Raw genomic sequence first — 21,171 nt, 5'->3', positions numbered from 1 at the left:
ACAATATTTAGTTGGACTAACATATTTAATATATAGTCCAAATTATTTTCTTGAATTTAAATAAATAAATTTTGTATGCCTACAATACCCACATAAATACTAGAGCATATTTAAGACCATAAATTCTAAACATCTTCATTTCTTTCTTAAAACTACGTGTCATTTCAAGTTATATATAATCATATAAGTTGAAGCTGGTAAAATTTACATATATCAAATGAGTCATAAATTTTAGAATGTGTTAGGTATCAAAAAGTGGGATAGATATTTTATTTTTATTTTTTTAAAATATCCTTGCACCTAGTAAGCGCCCAAGTAATTAGTTTAACTTTGAAGTGCCAATATTTTTTTTTTTGGTAATTAAAATTTCTATTTACCAGGGAGAAATATGTACAAGAGAAACCAAAACCCGTACATTCCATCCTACTCTTCTATGTTCCCCATCCCTCCTTTATCATAAGCATATATCTATCTATTACAAGGATGCCAATTAAGACTATTCATCCTTGCTTCTATGTATTTGTTACTCCTGCAGTGAAGTTCTTGGACAATCTTCATGCATATTGCTTCCATCCCCTGATTTTGCCTGAAACTTGCATTACGTTCCTTCCATACATAATACACAGTTGCAGCTAGGGTCATCTTGAATAGTTCTGACTTTGGGTTCCTTGTCCTGGCTTTGTATACAGCCCATGCCAGTTCTTGCTCCCATCCCTGTACTCCCCTACTCATTCCTTGCCAAGCTAGTATCCTGTTCCATAGTGCTTTTGAGTATTCACACTCAAAGAACAAGTGTTGAACACTCTCTTCCTCTGTTCTGCAGAGTACACATTCAGTTTCTACATGCATGCCCCATTTCTGAAGCCTATCCTTCGTGTATAGTTTACCATGAGCTGTCAATGTTAGCAGGAAAGTCCATCGTGGGCATCCTGCATTCTGGCATACTACCTTCTTCCATCTCACCTTTTCAAATGAGCCACACAACCTGTGATATATTCTTTTGATACTGCATTTTTTGGTTCTCTTTACTTCTTCATAATTGAAACCTGCCTTCTCAAGTGTCTCCTGTGCTTTAAGTATCTTTCCCACCATCCAAGATGCTTGCTTCACCTGAATACCCCATACTTCTCTGCCTTTAATATAGTAACTGTGAATCCATTGGATCCACAATTTGTTCTTTTCTCTGCATAGGTCCCAGTAGTGTTTACATACTGCTGCTTTATTCCACAGTGCTATATTCATTATGTTAAATCCTCCTGCTGTATTGGGTATGAAGACCATATACTGCTGTAAAACCAAAATTGACTGGTTTTGATTTCACTCTAATCTGCCCATGAATAATCTGATCATCTATTTCACTAGGATCAAAAATGTAGATTCTAGGATCCCACATTACCCAGATTCTTCCTTTCTCTCCTGTTCTTGCATTTGAAATCCATTCCCAACCTGGAGCTATCTTTTTGATTATTTCTTTGGTTTTCATTTCTTTGACCCTATGTTCTACTAATGCTATAACAGCTTTATTGTTTATTCTAATGAACTCCTTTACTTCTTTCTGCTTGTACACTTTATTCAGTCCTCTAACATTCCAAGTAATAACACTCATACTGGAATGAAATAAGGATGGTGGTAATACCACTGGTCTCCTTGGCTGCTAGGTTGGCTAGTACCTGTTTCTTCATTTCTCTGGTTAGTCATCAAGCTCTGAAAACCATTTGTCTTATCAACACTATGGTCCTCATTTTGTTTGGATTTAGTTGTTCTAGCCGCTGATTTGCCAACCACTATGATCCACCCTGCTTCCTTGCTTTGCATTTCATCAGTTCCTTGTTCCGGATTAGCCCTTCTATTGTCTGAACTTTCTTGCATCTGCTCATTTTCCTTAGTCATATTACCTCCTTCTTTTTCAGTTCTGACCCATATCATTCTACCCTTGGTTGCCTTCTTCTGCTGCACATTTCTTTGTTGTTGCATTGGCTTCCTATTTTCATCACAGTCATGTCCTATTTTCAAACATTTACTGCAACGCTTTGGTTCCCAATCATACTCCACCTCCTGTACTAATTCCTTCCCTTTAGGGTCCTGTAGCTTCACCTGCCTTGTAAGGGGCTTGGTGATGTCCATTTCTACAAGTAATATAGCATATGATAATTGCTCCAGTTGTACATTCATCCGCATAGATAGGATTACCTAGGGCACTTCCTATTTTGCTTAATGCAGTCATACTCCACCAGTTAATGGGTAAATTGGGCAACTTAACCCATAATAGGATTGTCTTTAACACTTCATCATGGAGATTGAAATCCTCCGACCATGCCTTCATAATAATTGGCCTATTATTAATAGTATGTGGCCCAGAATACAATACTTGGTCCCTTTCCTCCACGCTATTGAATCATATAATGAAATAATCTTCATTATGATAGTAGATCTGAGGTTTCTTAGAGTACTTACCCATTGAATTCACAAATCTGTCCATAGCTCCAATAGTGGGAGATTCACCTATCACGTATATCACAATAGCATTCTTCCATTTCTCAGTATCCTGCTCTATATCCTCAGCTTCAATCTTCACAATTTTTTCACCATTCTGCACAATTAGGGCAATAAACTGGAGGTTCATACCCTTCATAGCCAATTTGTTCCCACCCACCATATTCGCCCATGTTTTAGCCCTATTTTTGCCCTGCTTGCCATCTTCTTTAGCTTTCTCTACAGTACCATAATTGCATGGTACTGTTCCATCGGTGTTCTTCTTTGTCACTTGTTCTTTACTTCCCACCTCATCTCCTCTAGCCATACCTGTTGTTGGAGCTGGAGTATTCATCCCTTCCTTCATTTTCCCTTTGGATCTAGCTAGATCTCCTTCCTCTTTGTTTTCCACAGCTTACATGTTTCTAGACTTGGGTCTTTCCTCTGGTTCTTCAATTCGTATCCCTTTTGGAGATACAAACAGTTCTAACACTGCATTTCTAGTTGCTGAAGAACGCTGCTCATCCGTTGCATTCTTCTGTTGATTCCGTTTAGGTCTTCCCCTCCCTCCCATGGCTTCCGGCGTAGGTTAGCTAGCCACGTTAACTTGCGCCGAGAGAAAAGTTAGAGAGAGAAGCTCAGATTTTAATACTGAGTGAAGTGCCAATATTTAATAATTAGATAAATTATTTAAGGCAAAATATAGAACGATTTATGAAACTAATTTATGGATTATAGTTTAACATTTAATTTTTTGAATTACATTTTAGAATTCTCTTAATTTTCTATTTCCTTCATCAGGAAGTTTTATACCGTGAGTTCTAGTGTGCCTTATTAAATGTTTAATTATGTTACATTTTATTTAAATTTCACATAACATAACATGACACATATTATATAATTATTGATTTGATGAGTGTACTGAAATGCAGTTATAAACTTATCTTCCATTGTAGTTGGAGTTATAAATTTACTGTTCAATCTTAAGAATTTTGATCATATAAAAGTGCTATTCATGCCCACATCCATTATTATAATAGTATTTTGAGTAGTTGGGTCACTTTACTTTAGTGGTGTGCTCTTTCCAACGTAAAAATTACACGGGGCAAACTTATACCTATTTTTTTTAGAAAGTTTTAATTTGTACCCACTTTTTAAACAACTTCAGCCCCCTTTCTTCTCCTCCTTCGTTTTCTTCTTCTTCTTCTTTCTTCTGCTGTTGTTGGTGCTGCTATAAAACTTCAGTTCATGGGATGATTGCCATAAGTATGTTTATCAGATTATTTAAAAATAAATTATAAATAATTACGTAAGTTAGTAGACAATAATTTGTGAATATTTCTACGTACGGGAAGTTTAAGGTCACACTTAGTGATTCTTTTCATGATAATTCTGTTCTTTTCACGTTTATTTGTTTCCAAAATTTTATGATTTAGATACTGTTGGCAGTCTGATTATTTTATAGTAGTCTGATTATAACAAAATTAATGAATCCAGGACAAAAAAACTTCAGCTTATTTAGTGCTGAAGTTTTTACAAATGAACTAAATAACTTCAGCATCTTCTGCTGATGTTTTTGAACAAGCTTTACAACAAAACTAATGAATCCAGGACGAAAAAACTTCATCTTATTTAGTGCTGAAGTTTTTACAAATGAACTAAATAACTTCAGCATCTTCTGTTGAAGTTTTTGAAAAAAGCTTATCTAGGACAAAAAAACTTCAGCTTATTTAGTGCTGAAGTTTTTATAAATGAACTAAATAACTTCAGCATCTTCTGCTGAAGTTTTTGAAAAAGCTTAATGACCAAACTAATTAAACCAGGACAAAAAAACTTCAGCTTATTTAGTGCAATTACAAACAAAAACTTTAGCAAATAGAGAACAAAACTTCAACTACTATGCTTAAGTTAAGCAATTACAAACAAAAACTTCAGCTAAATAGAGAACTAAAANTTTAGCTTGAGGCGTGTCAAGGACACTGTCCTTAAGGATATTTCGCCCACACCGTGATAAATTAGGCGTATCCCCCAGGATTCAATAAACTCTTCTAGTATAACTAGGAGCAGAAACAACAAAGATTTATAAGAAGAAAACCCAGCACAAAAGAAAGAAGAAGAAAAGTTTTTACTATTTTTTCACACTACTCCCGTGAATACAAGTAGATAGCTTTATATATACCAAAGACATCTTCCATGAAAGAAACGTTATAAATTTAATTCCAAAAATTCAATGCCAAAACGTCATTTGAAACCAAAACGGATCATCAAGAACCAAGAATTCAATTACAAAAAGAAACTGTTATAATCATTGCCTTTAAGAGGATATTATTATCACAATTAATGTTACCAAACGGACAAGACCTTTGATCAATTTTAAGATTACAAAAATTATAACTGATTTCAATAGTCATTCAAAGTTAATAAGCATTGAGATATTAAAAATATTAAAATACCCATTCTTTTTGAGATATTAATAATAATATTTTTTTTAACACTAAACGTACATGATTTTGAAAAAATGCTGTAATTGTAAATGAATGTGCTCTTTTTGGAATAAAACAAAAGTAATGATCTTTATTTAAATATTATTTAATAAGTAACTGACAATATGAAAAACTCTTTCTTTTAGGCGTAGCTGTCTTGACAAAGGAAATATTGAGTATGCATTTCTTGCAAAACATATTTGTTTGATACTGTATGCTTTTGCGGGGAAAAAAATGAAGTTAGGAATAATCTTCCTTGAAAATTTTTGAACTCATGTTAATGCGAAAAGTGAAAAGCTGAGTTTGCAAACTCAAACTTTTCAAGATAAACACCACAATGAATGCAACTTTTATACAGAGACGTTTGCGAAATTCATGTTAATTCACTACTACCTCTAAAACTATTGGCAAATGCCAATCTCCTCCTCTCATTGCAGAAAGCCAGAAAAGGTTCAAATTCACTGCTGTAATAATAAAGTACTGTTGCTATTCCCGGGATTAAATTAAGTTAATAATGGTAAAAGAAGATGTTGCGAATTTATTGTTTAGTTCCTGGTAAAGTTGGCGTCACTGGTTAAGTTGTTGCCATGTGACCAAGAGGTCACGGGTTCGAACCGTGGAAACAATCTCTTGCAAAAATGCAAGGTAAGGCTGCGTACAATAGTCTCTTGTGGTCCGGCCTTTTTTTTTTTTTTTGTTTTTTTCCAAGTCATGAATGAGATGGTAGTTTTACTTATTGCGAAACTAGAAGGAAATGTCACCAGTGTATGACAGAGAAGAATCCATAATCAGTTGGTTCTGATTAAGTCTGAATATTCCCTCCCAGCCCTTTACAAAAGAGGACACTACAGGTCAAATAAGCAAAAATATGCTGCTCGTTCAACTTCTTTTTCCCAAGAATTTACCAGCTCGCAACTGTTGAATATTATCTCTTTCTCTTCTGAACCAGGCCTTAACATTCTTTCCAGCCAAGAAGGTCAACATCATTTTCTTCAGCCAAACATTCTAGGATCGGACCATTTATCCACATTGCAGATTTTCTGGGAAAAAAAAAATATTGCCTTTAGTAACTCCTCAATGGAAAGACAACATCTACAAGAAAGAAAATCATAGAAAATAAATATTGGCAATGACAAGCCAATGCTTGTGTTTATCTATTCCTTCCGATTTATTTTAACTATTTGCAATTGATCTGCACACTGTTGAGTTGATCAGCATATTTATCTATTTTCAAATGACACTCTGAACAGGACTTCCGCAAAATGCTATCTTTCAGGTTTCTGGAAGCAGGTTTGATCCTAATACTAAAATGTTGGAAAAAATATTGATCATGGAGAATAAGAATTACCTTGAGGCGTGTCATAGGCAATGTCCTTAAGGATATTTCGTCCATACAAATAAATAAAATTATGCGTATCCCCCAAAATTCAACAAGCTCTTCTAGTATAAACTAAGAGCAAAAACAACAAAGATTGAATAAAAAAAAAACCAACACAAAAGAAAATGGAGAAGATATTTTGTTACTTTTTTTCTTATCTATTCAAAGTGAACACAAAGGACTTATATAGTCCAAAAAAGGGGATAGAAACAGTTACCAACATAATAGCCATTATGGCTATATATACAAATGAATAGATTTGACTTTATAAATACAAATATAAGGAATCCCGTAATAGCTATTCAATGGTCATATTCAGTTTGTAGAAAATAAATTCAAACTTAATAGTTACTCCCTCTATTCCAATTTATGTAAACATGATTGACTGGGCACGAAATTTAAGAAAAAATGAAAACTTTTGAAATTTATGGTCTTAAACATGTTAAAAAGGGACCCAGAAAGGGATTATAAAAGCTTCTCATTAAGGGTAGAATTGTAACTTTAAGCTAAATTGTTTCCAAATTTAGAAAGGGGTCATTCTTTTTGGAATGGACCAAAAAGAAAATAGGTTCACATAAACTGAAACGGAGGGAGTATCATTTACGAATATTAAAGAGATATAATCAAAATAATTAGTGTAATAAAGGCCGATTAACATAATATTAAAAGAATTAACCTAGACATGATTTTGAACATTTCTTTTTGAGATATTAAAATTATGTTTTCTAATAATCCCCCACATAACTGAAAAAGGATATTAAGGAATATAATAAAATATGAAGTTTCGCTGGATTTTCACAAATGAGCATAATGTTTCGAATCTGGTGTCTCTTGGACTACGAACCAGACCTACATAAAATAATATTAAACTTAAACAATTGGTAAAGTTTAGAACTTCTATGAACCAAGAATTTTTTGTAAGTTCAGTATCTTATCTATCATATTATACCCAAGAATTGTTGTTTGTCGCAATTTTCTGAGCGCCTCGATTTTATGAGTGCTTTAGAAAATTTTGCCTTAAATTTCATAAGAGCAACCCCACTCCACACTCATATAGGCCCATCCATCAAGTGTATTCTGCAACGTAATACACCATCTATAAAGGACTATGGATTATTGCATTAAGAGTTTAATAACCTAACCTCTCATTCATTTAGATACACACACACCATAGGAAGGGACATAATTTAATAGTGCATATTTGATCAACTAATGACATGTTATTACTGATATGAACCTACTTCATGGGATCTCCAATAACATAGGTTGGATTACCATTATTGTTGATATAACTCAAATTGGTGATAGTCATATTCCCCTCGATGTTGCATATATTAGTTTTCTTCCCAAATGTTTAGTCCGAGGATCAGCCAAATTCACTTCTGACTTCACATAATCTATGGAAAAAATTCCATTTTTAGCAGCTTCTTTATCACAGTATGTCTCAATCGAATGTGTCGACTCTTTCAATTGAAGGATTTATTTTTAGCAATGGCTATTGCAGCTTGGCAATCACAATGCATAGACACAAAAGGTGTCGATTTTATTCCTAGCCAAAAGGTTCTTTAACCACTTGGCCTCATTACCAGCCAATCCAATGCCACAAACTTAGACTCCATGGTAGATCTAACTATTATTGTTTGTTTAACTGATTTCCATGCCACGGCACCTCCACCAAGGGTCAATACATATCCACTAGTGGATTTTGTCTCATTTGAATCAGAGATCCAGTTAGTATCACTATATCCTTCTAATACAGTGGGAAAGCCACTATGTTTAATACCATAGTTTACGATACTTCTTAAATATTTCATTACTCTTACTAATGCATTCCAATGGTCATGATTCGGGGTTTGAGTATATCTACTCAATCTACACACATCATATGCAATATCAAATCTAGTAAAATTTATCAAACGCATTAGACCAGAGGCGGACCTACGTTAAGAGTAGGGGGGTCACCGGAACATGTTGGCCTTGGCGAAGTCACTATATATATCTTTTGTATATATAGGTATATATATGGAGGACCCCTTAAATATTGGGAGAAATTCAAAAATAGCCATAGTTTCAAAAGTAATCGAATTTTAACCATTTTTCATGTAAAGATAAATTTGAACGAAAACACTGTTCAAAATCAGCAAAAATACTTCCGTATAATATACTGAAGTTCCAGGATAGTATATCGGTCCAGCATAATATACTGGAGATTGGAGCACCGGTGCTCCAGCTCAAGTATATTATACTGGAACTTTCCGCATATTGAAGTTCTAGCATAATATGCTGGAAGTTCATACACAAGTGCACCAATCTCCAGTATATTATGGTGGAACTTTTGCAGCAATATAGTGGCTATTTTTCAATGACTTTGCAATCACTAGCTATTTTTGAATGACCAGTCCGAAAACTGGCTAGCCCGTGATATTTTTGCTTAAATATTTTAGTGGTACCCCCAAAATCACAAAAGGCCACATGGGAAAGTCAGTTGAGTGTACTGCTGAAACCTCCTACTCGCACTTGTTGTCTTGGGATCGAATCCCAACTCTTGCTTTTTAGGTTTACCTTTTACTTTACTAATTTCAATGATTGTTATACTTAATAGTCAACTGATTTTTTTCTTTTATATTTTTTAAATTCAATCATTTAATACTTGATCATAAAATCAACTTAATTAATTTTATCCTGTTTCAAGTCCCTCCCTCAAAATCAAGCTCCAAACCAAGAAAATTACAAACCCTTCCCCATCACTTTGACAAAGTAGCAGCATCTAGCAATTCCGGCGCTAGCGACTAAGAATTTACATTTTGTTGATAAGTTATCATAATCGCTAAGTTTTACGAGTAAAATCCAAGTTTTATTTTGTAAAATTAAATTTAATTTTATATCAATCGTTTCTTTTCAAATGAGGCATCAGACGAAAAAATTCTATATCAATAGCTTCATTGCTAAAAGATTTTTCTTTCCTTGGTCTTTTGCTTCTTCTTAATTTCTCACTTTTAAAATTATTTTGAATAATAGGAACATGAGAAATATTATTACTTTGCGTAATAGGAACATGAAAAATATTCTCAAGTTTAAAGGAAATATACTTTCAAAAAGTTCAGCATTTTTTGTTTCAACAATAATGTTGTGTTCAAGCACATCACTTTTAACTACTAAAAATCTATATGTTTCACTACTTTCAACATACCCAATAAACATACAATCAGATGTTTTAGATTCTATCTTCCTTTTCTTATTATCAGGTAACAACACTTAAACAAGGCACCCCCACACTTTTAAATATTTCAAGTTAGGAGGATAGCCTTTACAACTTATAAGAAGTTTTACCCATTTTCTTATCGGGAATGCTATTTTGTAAATGACAAGCAGATAAAATGGCTTCACCCCAAAGATTATCGGGGACACCAAAACTAGCAAGCATGCTATTTACCATTTCTTTTAGGGTTTTATTTTTCCTTTTCGCTACACCATTTGATTTTGATGAATATGGAGGTGTTATCTCATGAATTATGCCTTCTTTTGTCACAACAAATCATTCAACAAAATAAATTCACTACCTCTATTGGATCTAACTCTTTTAATTTTCATATTTAATTGATTCCCTACTTCTGATTTGTAGATTAAAAACTTATCAATGGCTTCATCTGTATTTCTTAACAAATAAACTTTTGTATATCTAGAAAATCGTATATAAATGTCACATAATATTTTTTTCCCTCCCTAGCCATAGTTTGTTTCAAGTCTCCAAAGTCAGTATGAATTAAACTTAACAATTCAGATTCTCTATGTACAGAAGCACATGATTTCTTAGTTTGTTTAGCTTCTACACAAACTTCACACTTATCGATATTTGAAATAAGACCTTCAGAATGCATCTTCTTAATATAAGATAAACTAACATGTCCTAATCTAGCATGACATAAATTAAAAGAGTCAATCAAGTAAGCAGAAGAACTAGCATTTTCATTCATAATATTGAATACAAATAAGCCATGGTTACAATAACCCTTGCCAACAAAATTATTATTTTTGGTTAACACGACCTTATCAGATTCAAAAGAAATATTCACTCCCACTTTTCCTAATAATCACATAGAGACCAAATTGGCTCGGATACTAGGAACGAGTAACATATCATTCAATGTCAGAGTTTTGCCAGATGTGAGTTTGAGAAGAACTTTGCCTTTTCCAAGAACTTGAGCAGTTCTTGAGTGATCGAGATGGATAACTTCTTCTCCTTCCTCAACTTGGGTGTAAGAGACAGAGCCTTTTCTGTTAGCACAACATGTGCCTAGTGTCACAAGAATCTAACACCCAATCTTTCACACTAGCCACAAGGTTCACTTCGGAAACAACTGATCCACTTTGGCTTCAGTCAAATTTACTTTAGCCTTGGCGGGATTGTCATTCCCAGCCCTTTTCTGGCAATGAGTAGCATGATGGCCAGGTTTGCCACACACAAAGCAGTTACTTTTCTTTTTGAAGGTCTGATTGTTGGTTTTGGGCTTATAACCATTTCTTTTGTCATACCTGTTGTTTGATTTGCTCTGAAGTTTGTTGTCCTCCACAAGGTTAGCTCTAGTAGCAATCTCCTAAACTTTGTCAGCACCAACTTGCTTGCAGTTAAAATTATCTCCACCAAAAACCTCAATAACATGAGAAAAAGGTTTGGCATAGGTACTTGGTGATGGAATAGCACTAGAAACAGTAGGTGTAGCGGGTGTAGTAACATCAACAACATTAGCAGTGTTATTCTCCATAATAATAGCGGGTAAATATCCTTAAGATTGTTAGAGAAAATATTGATTTATGGGTAATAAGAATTAGCTTGAGGCGTGTCAAGGACACTATCCTTAAGGATATTTCGCTCACACAGTGATAGAATAAAATTAGGCGTACCCCCAAAAATTCAACAGCTCCTAGTATAAATTAAGAGCAGAAACAACAAAAGGTGAATAAAAGATAACCCAACACAAAAGAAAAAGGAGAAGATATTTTGTTACTCTTTTCTTATCTATTCAAAGTGAACACGAGTGATTTTATTTTGTGTCTCACACAACTTACATTAGTTGTAGAAGGCCTCTTTTTATCTCACATTTGTGGACCCATATCTTACACATCTGGGTCCACAAAATTCTGGGACCACACAATTGTGAGACAAAAAAAAGGCCTCGCACAAATAGTGTCAGTTGTGCGAGGCACAAAATAAATTTTTTTGATGAAATCACCATTGTGACGTTGTAATGATGCTAACTACAGTCCGGCTTCCTCATCATTTGGGTGAAAGTGCTGGAGAAGGTAACAGATCTGTGCAGTGGCATGACGGTCCATATATATTTCTGTTTAGGCACATTTTAGCTTTAAATTTTGTTGATCTCAGTCCTTCGCTGTTCGTTTATTCACTTACCTCTAAGACAATTGACAAAGGCTAATATCCTTCTTTCATAGCAGAAAACCAAAAAGGCTATTCAAAGTACTGCTTTTTCTGTGTCCAAAACAAGTTAAATAATAGTAAAAGTATTGCTTATTATACGAAAAAGTCGTTTATGTTTTTAGTTCCTGAAAGAAAGATCATGAATGAGAGTGGTAGTATAACACTGTAACTAGCAAAGGCTGATATTGCAAGCGGTGACAGAGAGGAAATGGGGCAGACCTGATAGCACTTGGCAATCAGGCTTTGCATATTTGCATTTCATATGTTCCCATCTGTGGCTGTCTCACATGGCCTCATTTCTTTCTCTCAGTGTTGGTATAACAGAGTACCAACTATTTACGAGGCTTGTACCAGAAAAACTAGAAGACATCCTTTAACAAGTAAAGATTCAGGATGCCTAGAGACCCTTGCCTATGACAACTCTTGGTTGCCATGAAAGGCATTGGCATTCTTCCCTGCATCTCAAAAAGGAAGAATAGAGGGGGAATGTAGGCTCTGCAAAATGGTTTTCATGGTCTCTAAGCTAGCAAAGAATGAAGGAGAGCAATTGATAAGATTCGTTATATCAGAGTATGCTGGCAAAGAGATTAAATTAAAATGACATCACAAATAAACGAACCAGAATTTAGAGACATGACCAACTCCCTATGCAGTGATATCAGAACAGAACCATCTGTTAAGCTGATGAAACGAAGAAATTAATGTGAGGACAAAGATGTGAGCAAGAAACTATTACTAGCAATGTGATCAGAGGCATCAAAGTTAAAAATCTGAAAAGTTGAATTATTAATATTGGGAGATATACAAACTGTAGAGTTTATAGCTATATGCTGCAGCGACTAAGCTTGTTGGGATACTTTTCGTTGAACTTGATAACCAATCTATGAAGTTCTTATTTCAAATATCTTGAGCATATTCCAAGCAAAAAACATTATCGGTATCTTTGGATACTTATGAATTTGAGTAACAAGTATCGTGAAGACGACCACAACATTTGCAACAGGAGCATTGAAGATGTATCCACGTTCACAATCAATTACTTAGACTCCACAAAATCTCCACAGTTTCCTAAGTTGAACGCTGTTGCAGATATCTTGAACATATCGGAATTAGAGTGGAATCTAATGGAGAAACCTAGAAGCTAAGTGAATTCTCCATTTTAAGAGTTTCCCCACCAGTTAGAATTTGATGTCTGACATGCTCAAAAAGTAGAATGCATTATCCAAAAGGATCAACCCTGTGTTTAGATTTCCAGTTATGCCAATACTGCTTGGAAAACAGTCATATCACATCTAGTTATATTTAAGAGAAGCTAACCTTTGGGCAGGATCGTTGCGGTCTTTGAATATCATTAGCAACATGCTTCGGCCTTGTTCCAAAGGTGAACAAGTCGTCAAAGCTATGAAATACCAAGATTTCAGGTTCAACAGACAGCCACAACTATCACTCCCGTTGATTTTGATGTTCTGCAGGAAATGTCATCAGCTGGCTTATCAAAGATGATCAGAAAATCCTTGACCTAGGAACGGAAGTTCAAGAGAAGATGAGTATGAGAGAATTTTTTCTATTCAACTTTTTGGAGATAATTTTGAGGTTTAGGTAAAACCATCAGACATTAGGACAAAAGATGAAGCAGAAACTTGATAATGTTTAGTTAGGAATCCGCTTGACCAATTGGTAGACCTTTCATAGAAAGAAGACACGGGACCTATCTTGCTTTGCTTTAATTCAAACATGATAATAGACCAAAAAGATAAAAGAACATTTGAAAATAGAGTAAGGATGATATAAGAACACACAATTAACAATAAACTAAAGAAATAGATGAGAGTAGAGAAAAAAAGAATTTGTTAACACCTCGTACTATGTTTTGTTCTTTAGATACCACACATCTTAAATAGATAATGAGGTTAATACTATACAAAAATCTGACATATGTATGAATGTAGTAAATGATTGTTTGAGATACATTTACGGTGATGACTCCTCTGTTGACAGTTATACCGTGCAGTTATTGGGTCTACTTGACTTCTTGTTCATATCATTAACTTCCATATGAGTGAGTTTGACTGCTGGACAATACCATTAGTTTCAAGCAAATATATATTATGATTCTTGTTACTATAATTTCTGTTACTCGTGGATATGAACCTTATAGCGCTCTGGTTAGTCTCTTCTTCAACCCTTTCAAAGCAGAGCAAAAGAGAGAGGAAACATACTCCATAGATCCTTGGTCCACAGTTGCACAACCCTCAACTTGCTTTGCTTGGAATACCTCAGAAACAGCAGTATTGTCATCCAAGTCAACATTGTCTTTGCTGTTTGTATTGTCAGAATGAGTCTGCTGGGCTTCTGCAAGAGTTCTTAAATTTCAGCTGCAGAACAGATATTCATCTTTTGTTCACAACAGACAGAAGATTTCATATACCTGTTAATACACTCGACACCACAGAATGGTTCTTTTGAAGGATCTTCTGACACATTATGGTACCCTGGAAATCAAGGAAAGTGTAATCCAAGAAGTTTACTCTCTCCGATTCTTTCATCACTGAGAAACCAAATGAAGCGGTCCATGTGTCTAGGACAGCAGGAACTGCTGGCAAAACTAGCCTCTCAACTCCTAATTCCATGAGTTTCTGGGGAAAAAATACCAAGCATTCAAATCAAGCATTCAAGTCTGACTATACAGCATCTAAGTAATTTATTTGGACCAATGCAGTTCACATAACATATTTGCCCTACTAGCATCACTTTTGCTAAGTCGAATGTGAAACCCTAAGACTGTTACTACCATGACATTGTGGACATTGGCTAACGAACATTTCCAAATATCAGATCTTTTCCAATAAAATGTACGTCAACAACCCCTCATAGGGATATCTGACCATTTAACCCGCTTAAATACATAGCCTAAACATCTTGAATCGGCAGCACTGGATGAGGAAAGTAACCTATAACTAATATTTACAAGAAAACACAACAGAAGATCTTTTTATACTTTATATAGCTTTCATGGACATCCCTGCATCAGAAAGAATATGCTCGGGACTCTTTTAGAGATGTTCCTTTGGTATCCCTCAGCTTAAACACACCACCACCATCCCACAAGAAAAAAAAAGAGTCAAAGCTGGACTGGAGAAGAGATGCATACCTTTTCGAGCTCATTCATTAAAATGCGACACATTCCAAGTCGGCGATGCTGAAATTGTGTTGCAACAAGAGGGATCTCTGCCACCTTTTCTCCATAAACCCTTTGAGATGACAGGAAAAGCATATAAAAATTTTGTTTATTACTTTCAGAATTATGGAAAAGTGTACAAGGAAGAACACAAAACTGATGGTAATTTGTCCTGAAAATATATAACAATGTGGTACCTTACAGTCGCTACTGTAATCAGTTCGTCATTTCTTTCTAACAGCACAGTGTAAAAACCTTGAAAATTTAAGCGGTTTAGCTCTGACCTGCAATTTCAGATTTTATATGTTTGTCGTTAGTCAAAATAATAAAATTCCAATCATATTTTTTAATAAAAACAATTAAAGAATATTACATGTCTACACGAGAGTTCAACTAATTTTGGAGATGAACAACACATTGTCTTAATATACCTAGAACACAATACTACCTTTGAAAGAACAATATTGGTACCCAGCAAACTACAGCCAGGTACTGACTTCATGATTGGTGCAAACCTCTACTAAAGTATGTCACAATGAGTAGTCATGTTAAAGCATATCAGAAAGGTCTGTTTTACATAAAATTATGCAGTTGAACGCAAACGCTTGGTCTATTTTTCTATAAGTAAATGATCAAAACTATTTGAAACGAAAGGATTAAAATTAAAAGTAGACCACTAAGATTGTGCTGAATAGATTACATCAGAAGACCAGACTGACTCATCTTGAAAATCTGAATCTTACCATCTACTGAAGATAACATCTTCTACAATATCTCTCCTAGTGTGAGGTTCTTTGACAGGTTCAAAACATTCATGCATCACATCCAAAGCAACACTAAGTCTGCTATAATTCTCCACACTGGACTCATAATCCACAATATCAGAACCAGAATCATCAGGTTCTATATATTTCAACAGTGTCCAAGTTAGGTTATCATCCCCCACTATAACTGGCTTTCCCAAAAGATGATGCATACCCAAAAATATCTGCAAAAAAAATAAAAATCGTCTCAGATACAATATTTCCCCAGAGTTAAAACCCAAAGAAAATGAAAAAAGCACTACTTGAGCATGTTATCACAATGTTTCTCAGGCATTAAATATTTTCCTAGGTTGCAAAATTAAGACCAGTCAAATGTAGCATTTATCTCATCGCACAGTTGTTTCAAGTGTGTTTTATAACTTCTCAACGGATTAAAAGTGCACTTTGAAGAAAGCATGCTTCAAATACCAGCTCACAGCTCTTGTTGCAAAACCAATTTCCTTCAGGATAATTATCCAGCTTTCCAGGACCCTTGCTTCTAACGCACCGAGCATGATCTGCATTGGATCAATCTTAAATTCTTAATCAGTAAATAAATACATATATGGAGATATGCATGCACACACATACATACAGTTCTATATTTCTGACCACGAAAATGTTACAGGAACATACTAGGAAGATCAAAAAATGTAGCAGGAACATATGAGGAAGATCAGACAGTTCCTTACACTTATGCTCGCACTGACAACAAATTAGAACATTGTTATCTGTAAAGTGGTTTCTGTTTGTATCAAATCCACTATGACCACACACTTTACAACAGCATGATGGGCAAAACCAGTCACCATCTGGAACCTCCTGTTTAAACAATTTGCAAAATAAAACCAGTGGAAGAAGTATATAAAAAGATATGCCTCGCTCTATAACCATGATCCAGTACTATTTAGCTTTTTGATTGAGGATTAAGAAACAAAGTAGAATACTTGAATATAACAATAAGAAAGCGATACCTTCATTCCAAGACAATCAGGATGAAATGAAGAAGGGCACTCATCACATAGAATTAGTTCACCGCCATAATGACACACGGAACATATATAGTCATTCGTGCTAAAACGACTACCCTTCTTCACAGCACGTGGTTCTTTCCTGGTGTTTTTTACACTCTGTTTACGTTTCATCTGCAGTTGGCACTCAAGAAGAGACCTTCCATCCTCTAAAAATATATTTGCTGAAGGTCTGTGACAACTGCTTCCAGCATGAGTTTCAAAGTTATGAAGACCATAAATTTTTTGGCAGCAAGTGCATTTGATTCCTTCACGAGTTATCTGCCCATCTGCCATTGGATTACCATACTTCTTTGCACAATATAGTACCTTAGTACGTGGCAGAACCACATTATTGTCTATCAACCAGGATAAAACTGTTCGAGATGTTTTATGAGAGGAAGAAGAAGGAGCCGCCTGCCGAGTTCTTTTACTTGATCGCATCACACAGGCTGAAGGATGAAGTCCTATACCATTTCCTTTTTTGAGTGAGGGCCAAGATTTTTTTCCTTTTGATACAGGCAAGCCACTTATGTGGATATCTTTTTCATCATCATGCTTTCTCTTCTTTCTTGGTTTGGTCATGCGACAAAATTTGACTTTACCATTTTGAAGGGGTTCTCTTAACAATGAGATAGGAGATGTCCCCACTGGAAACTTCTCACATGAGCTTTTCGCAGGTGAAGAGTTACTCTTGAACTCCATAGCAGTTGATGGAGAAGACACTTTTTCCGGTAAGTGGCTTTCAGCTTTCCACTTCTGTGCGCACCATCTGCAAGCTTTTCGAAGAGAGGCAAATATTTTTCCTTCAGGAGAACAGTATCGCAATTTTCTGTCTTTCTTCCCAGCAAAAAAGATTTTCCATCCAATTGCAACTAGGTGTTTCTTAGCTTTCAGAGATGTATCCCCTATCCTCACCCCATGTTTATAGGACTTCCGATAGGCACTGTCTAGAGATTTCGGAGAACAATAGTCAATTACAGCTTGAGGGCAGATTTCAGGAACAATAGTTGTTTCTTCAGAAGGAGATGGCAATTCAGGCACCTCACTGCGTGTTGGTGGTCTTGCCGCGCAAGGAGACTTATCAGGTGATCCATATAAATTTCTTTGTTCAACTGGGGGAACCAGCTCACAAGCTTTTGACTCTTCCAACACCTGGCAAACTTGACTAAGTGACTGGCATATCTTTCCATTAGGAGCAATGTAACGTTTCCTAATGATTCCGCAATCCATTACGAGTTCAAATTTCCAGCCCAAAAACAAGAGATGCTTCTTAAATTTTTTTATTGAGGACATAGATGGCATATACTTTGCAATTGCATCAGGGCAAAAGTCAGGTTCATCTGCCGGGGTCTGCCCCTCGAATCTCTTCTTTTTTGTAGTAGGTCTACCCCTGCGACGCTTAAAATTCGTGCAAGTCAGTGGTTCACTTTTGGTACTGGACAAAATACCAGCAAAGTCATCATTAGGCGGAGGTAAAACAGAGAAAGCATGAGGTGATACAGACAGTAGTTCTTTTTGGCTAAGAGGAACTGACCTACAAACATCATTAACACACAATTGAACATCCTTTTTGCTAGGCGCAAAACCCTCTGAAACAAACTGCTTAACAACAGGTTGAAGATGGGACACATTCGGATCCATAGGCTGCATGCCTGTAGTATCTAATTTGCAAGTGGCTTCAGTAACAGGTGCATTCGAGTTATCAAAATATGTTTCAAGGTTCAGTTTAGCCTCAAGGGTAACTTCTGAAACTTCCAGCAATCGGCCTCTCTCTACAAAGTCCTGTGAGGAGTTCAGTTCAGAAAAAAATTGCTTGATAGCTAACTTGGTATTATCATGCACAACTTCCTTCACCAAATTCCTCCAAATATCTCTCAAAGATGAAGTCCACTCAAGATTCTCATAATCCTTTTTCAGCTGCACTTCATACCAAATTTGTTTGACTGAGACTAAAAGGGGGTGTAGATGCTCGATCTCCTCAATCACATCAAGAAACATCCAGGAACCACGAGGCTCCCATTCTTCTGTAACCTCATCCCAGTCTTGAGTTATACGCAGCTTGTCCACTTGAGCCTTCATTTCATCACCCATATCTGGAAAGAAAATTTTCCGTTCCACAGCACAGTCTTCATGGTCAAATATCACACCTTCCCACCAGGCATCTTGATAAAACAAATCTACACACTGTCCATAATGTAAATGCCATCTGCTAAATTCACATGGAGGTGGCAAAGGCCTAATTAGACCACGATAATGGACTGGCTTTTGATCAGCGGGAGTTACCCCATCAACCATAGGAGAAACCGTCACAAATTCAACCAAGTTGCCAGAACCATCATCTGACAGAAGGTGATCATATTTAACTTGACGAACCAAATCATCACAACCAATCACAGCACCCGCGTGCCACGAACCCAAAAACCCATCATCAACACTCCTCACCTGCATAAATCATAATCCAGTTACAAGAACATTCAAGACGTATCGCTGTCCCCCCACTCTCCCTCCATTTTGTTAATGCAAGTAATACACTTTACAACAATCAAAATACCAAAAACAAATGACGCCATTGAACTAATAACTGGAAGGGAGATATTAAAGCAGTCCATAGAACTCCCTAATATTTTCCTCATTGATGCTGAAATTGAGGTTTGTATGTACAATGGTCAATGAACCGCAAAAATTGAGCACACCCTTTTACTAGTTCAATCTAATATAATTTCAGGTCATTCACTTCACGAGCAATAAACAAAATCCACATGCAATGGCGATGCAGGTTGCTATCCACAGTGTTATCAATTGTTTGCCTAATTACATATACAAATATACAGCAAGGAAAGATAGATAACACAATGTGAGTAAATCAACCTTAGAAAGCTATCCTTTCGTAAACTTAATAACACCAGTGAAGCCTAAAGGTCAAGAATTCAGTCAAAATTTTTATCAAACCCCAAAATCCGGAACTAATACAACCTTATGAACCACAAAAACAAAAACAAAAAACATATACTCCCTCTGCCCCATTTAACATTTAATTTTTATTCAAACATTTCTGATTATAAAAACTCTGATCAGAAGTATTGTACGTAAATTTAATTTCTAAAAATTGAGAAAATCATGTCCAAACTGATAAAAGTTGAAACAAATGAATCAAAAAAAAAAAATTAAACAGAGCATTGAGTTTACCTCAACTTTTTGATCAACACCCAGTTTCCGATGAGTTCCTCCATCTACTTTGCGCTTCCTTTTCCTCAAGACTCGTTCTTCATTTTCTGCCGTCATTGAACTGTGCTATGCAAAAGCGTTAGGGGAATGAAAGGAATTACACTGAATCAGTATCCCACAATTAGAGAGAAATATATATATATATGCATAATATTAATAACAATTAATTCGATTACGAAATTGTCGGATTACATTATTCTCTTTTTTTACCAAGTAGTAACACCTCTTCTTCCAGTTTTCTCTGTCTGTTCGTTTTGGGAATATAACTATTATTATTATAAGTTGTTTTTTTTTCCCTGCAGTTTCGGAAATAAGTTAAAAGTATGTTCAGGAAAGGACATATAATGAGGGTGCAAAATTTGATATGTTTATCCAGTGGGGACAAAAGGAAAAAGAGAATTGACGGTTGTGATTTAATTAGTACAAAATACCGTGCCAACATGGAATTGGAACACGTTCATTTTGTACTCATAAGATAAATTATTGTACTACTAATACTTTATGAATTTTTACCTTTTCTGTTGTTTTCAAAATTGATCCTACTGTATGTGTCTTTCAAGTAGTATTTTTACTTCAGAAAGACATTAATAGGTAAAAATTGCACGGGGCGTCCTATTTAGTCGCCCTCATTTAACTTATATTTATTTTTTTTAAAGTTTTAGTTTGTACCCATTTTTTAAATAATTTCAGCCTCCTTTCTTCTCCTCCTTCATTTTTTTCTTCTCTTCTTCTTCTTCTTCTTCTTCTTCTTTCTTCTGCTGCTGTTGGTGCTGCTATGAAACTTCAGTTCATGGGATGATTGCCATAAGTATGTTTATCAGATTATTTAAAAACAAATTATAAATAATTACGTAAGTTAGTCGACAATAATTTGTGAATATTTCCACGTACCGGAAGTTTAAGGTCACACTTAGTGATTCTTTTCATGATAATTCTGTTCTTTTCATGTTTATTTATTTCCAAAATTTTATGATTTAAATACTGTTGACAATCTGATTATTTTATAGTAGTCTGATTATAACAAAATTAATGAATCCAGGACAAAAAAACTTCAGCTTATTTAGTGCTGAAGTTTTGACAAATGAACTAAATAACTTCAGCATCTTCTGCTGAAGTTTTTGAACAAGCTTTATGACAAAACTAATGAATTCAGGACAAAAAAACTTCAGTTTATTTAGTGCT

The 21,171-nt window shown here is 35.2% G+C and overlaps 2 protein-coding genes across 7 annotated transcripts; both read right to left on the bottom strand.

Moving 5' to 3' along the window:
* Positions 469–1,242, bottom strand: LOC109231487. The gene has a single exon (XM_019397147.1). It carries the CDS (start codon positions 1,240–1,242, stop codon positions 469–471), a length of 774 nt encoding a protein of 257 aa, XP_019252692.1.
* On the bottom strand, positions 5,759–20,277 carry LOC109230902. Of its 6 annotated transcripts, none has more exons than XR_002068727.1 (11): positions 19,951–20,172; positions 16,726–19,206; positions 16,444–16,573; positions 16,181–16,269; positions 15,692–15,936; positions 15,146–15,232; positions 14,922–15,021; positions 14,199–14,406; positions 13,990–14,122; positions 13,088–13,236; positions 5,759–5,995 (listed from the first exon to the last, which is right to left on the bottom strand). XR_002068727.1 is itself a non-coding variant. In XM_019396374.1 (10 exons), the coding sequence occupies exons 1-10, from the start codon at positions 20,044–20,046 to the stop codon at positions 13,194–13,196; spliced, it is 3,612 nt and encodes a 1,203-aa protein (XP_019251919.1). In that variant the 5' UTR covers positions 20,047–20,172; the 3' UTR covers positions 12,489–13,193. The 6 variants fall into 6 exon arrangements, 3 of the variants coding, with proteins under 3 accessions (XP_019251919.1, XP_019251918.1, XP_019251917.1); XR_002068728.1 differs by lacking the exon at positions 5,759–5,995 and adding an exon at positions 12,489–13,007 and having other exon boundaries at positions 13,088–13,289; XR_002068726.1 differs by lacking the exon at positions 5,759–5,995 and adding an exon at positions 12,489–13,007.

The sequence above is a fragment of the Nicotiana attenuata genome, chromosome 8, assembly GCF_001879085.1.
Source record: "Nicotiana attenuata strain UT chromosome 8, NIATTr2, whole genome shotgun sequence".
NCBI classification, from domain to species: domain Eukaryota; kingdom Viridiplantae; phylum Streptophyta; class Magnoliopsida; order Solanales; family Solanaceae; genus Nicotiana; species Nicotiana attenuata.
This window is presented reverse-complemented; position numbering and strand designations above follow the sequence as displayed.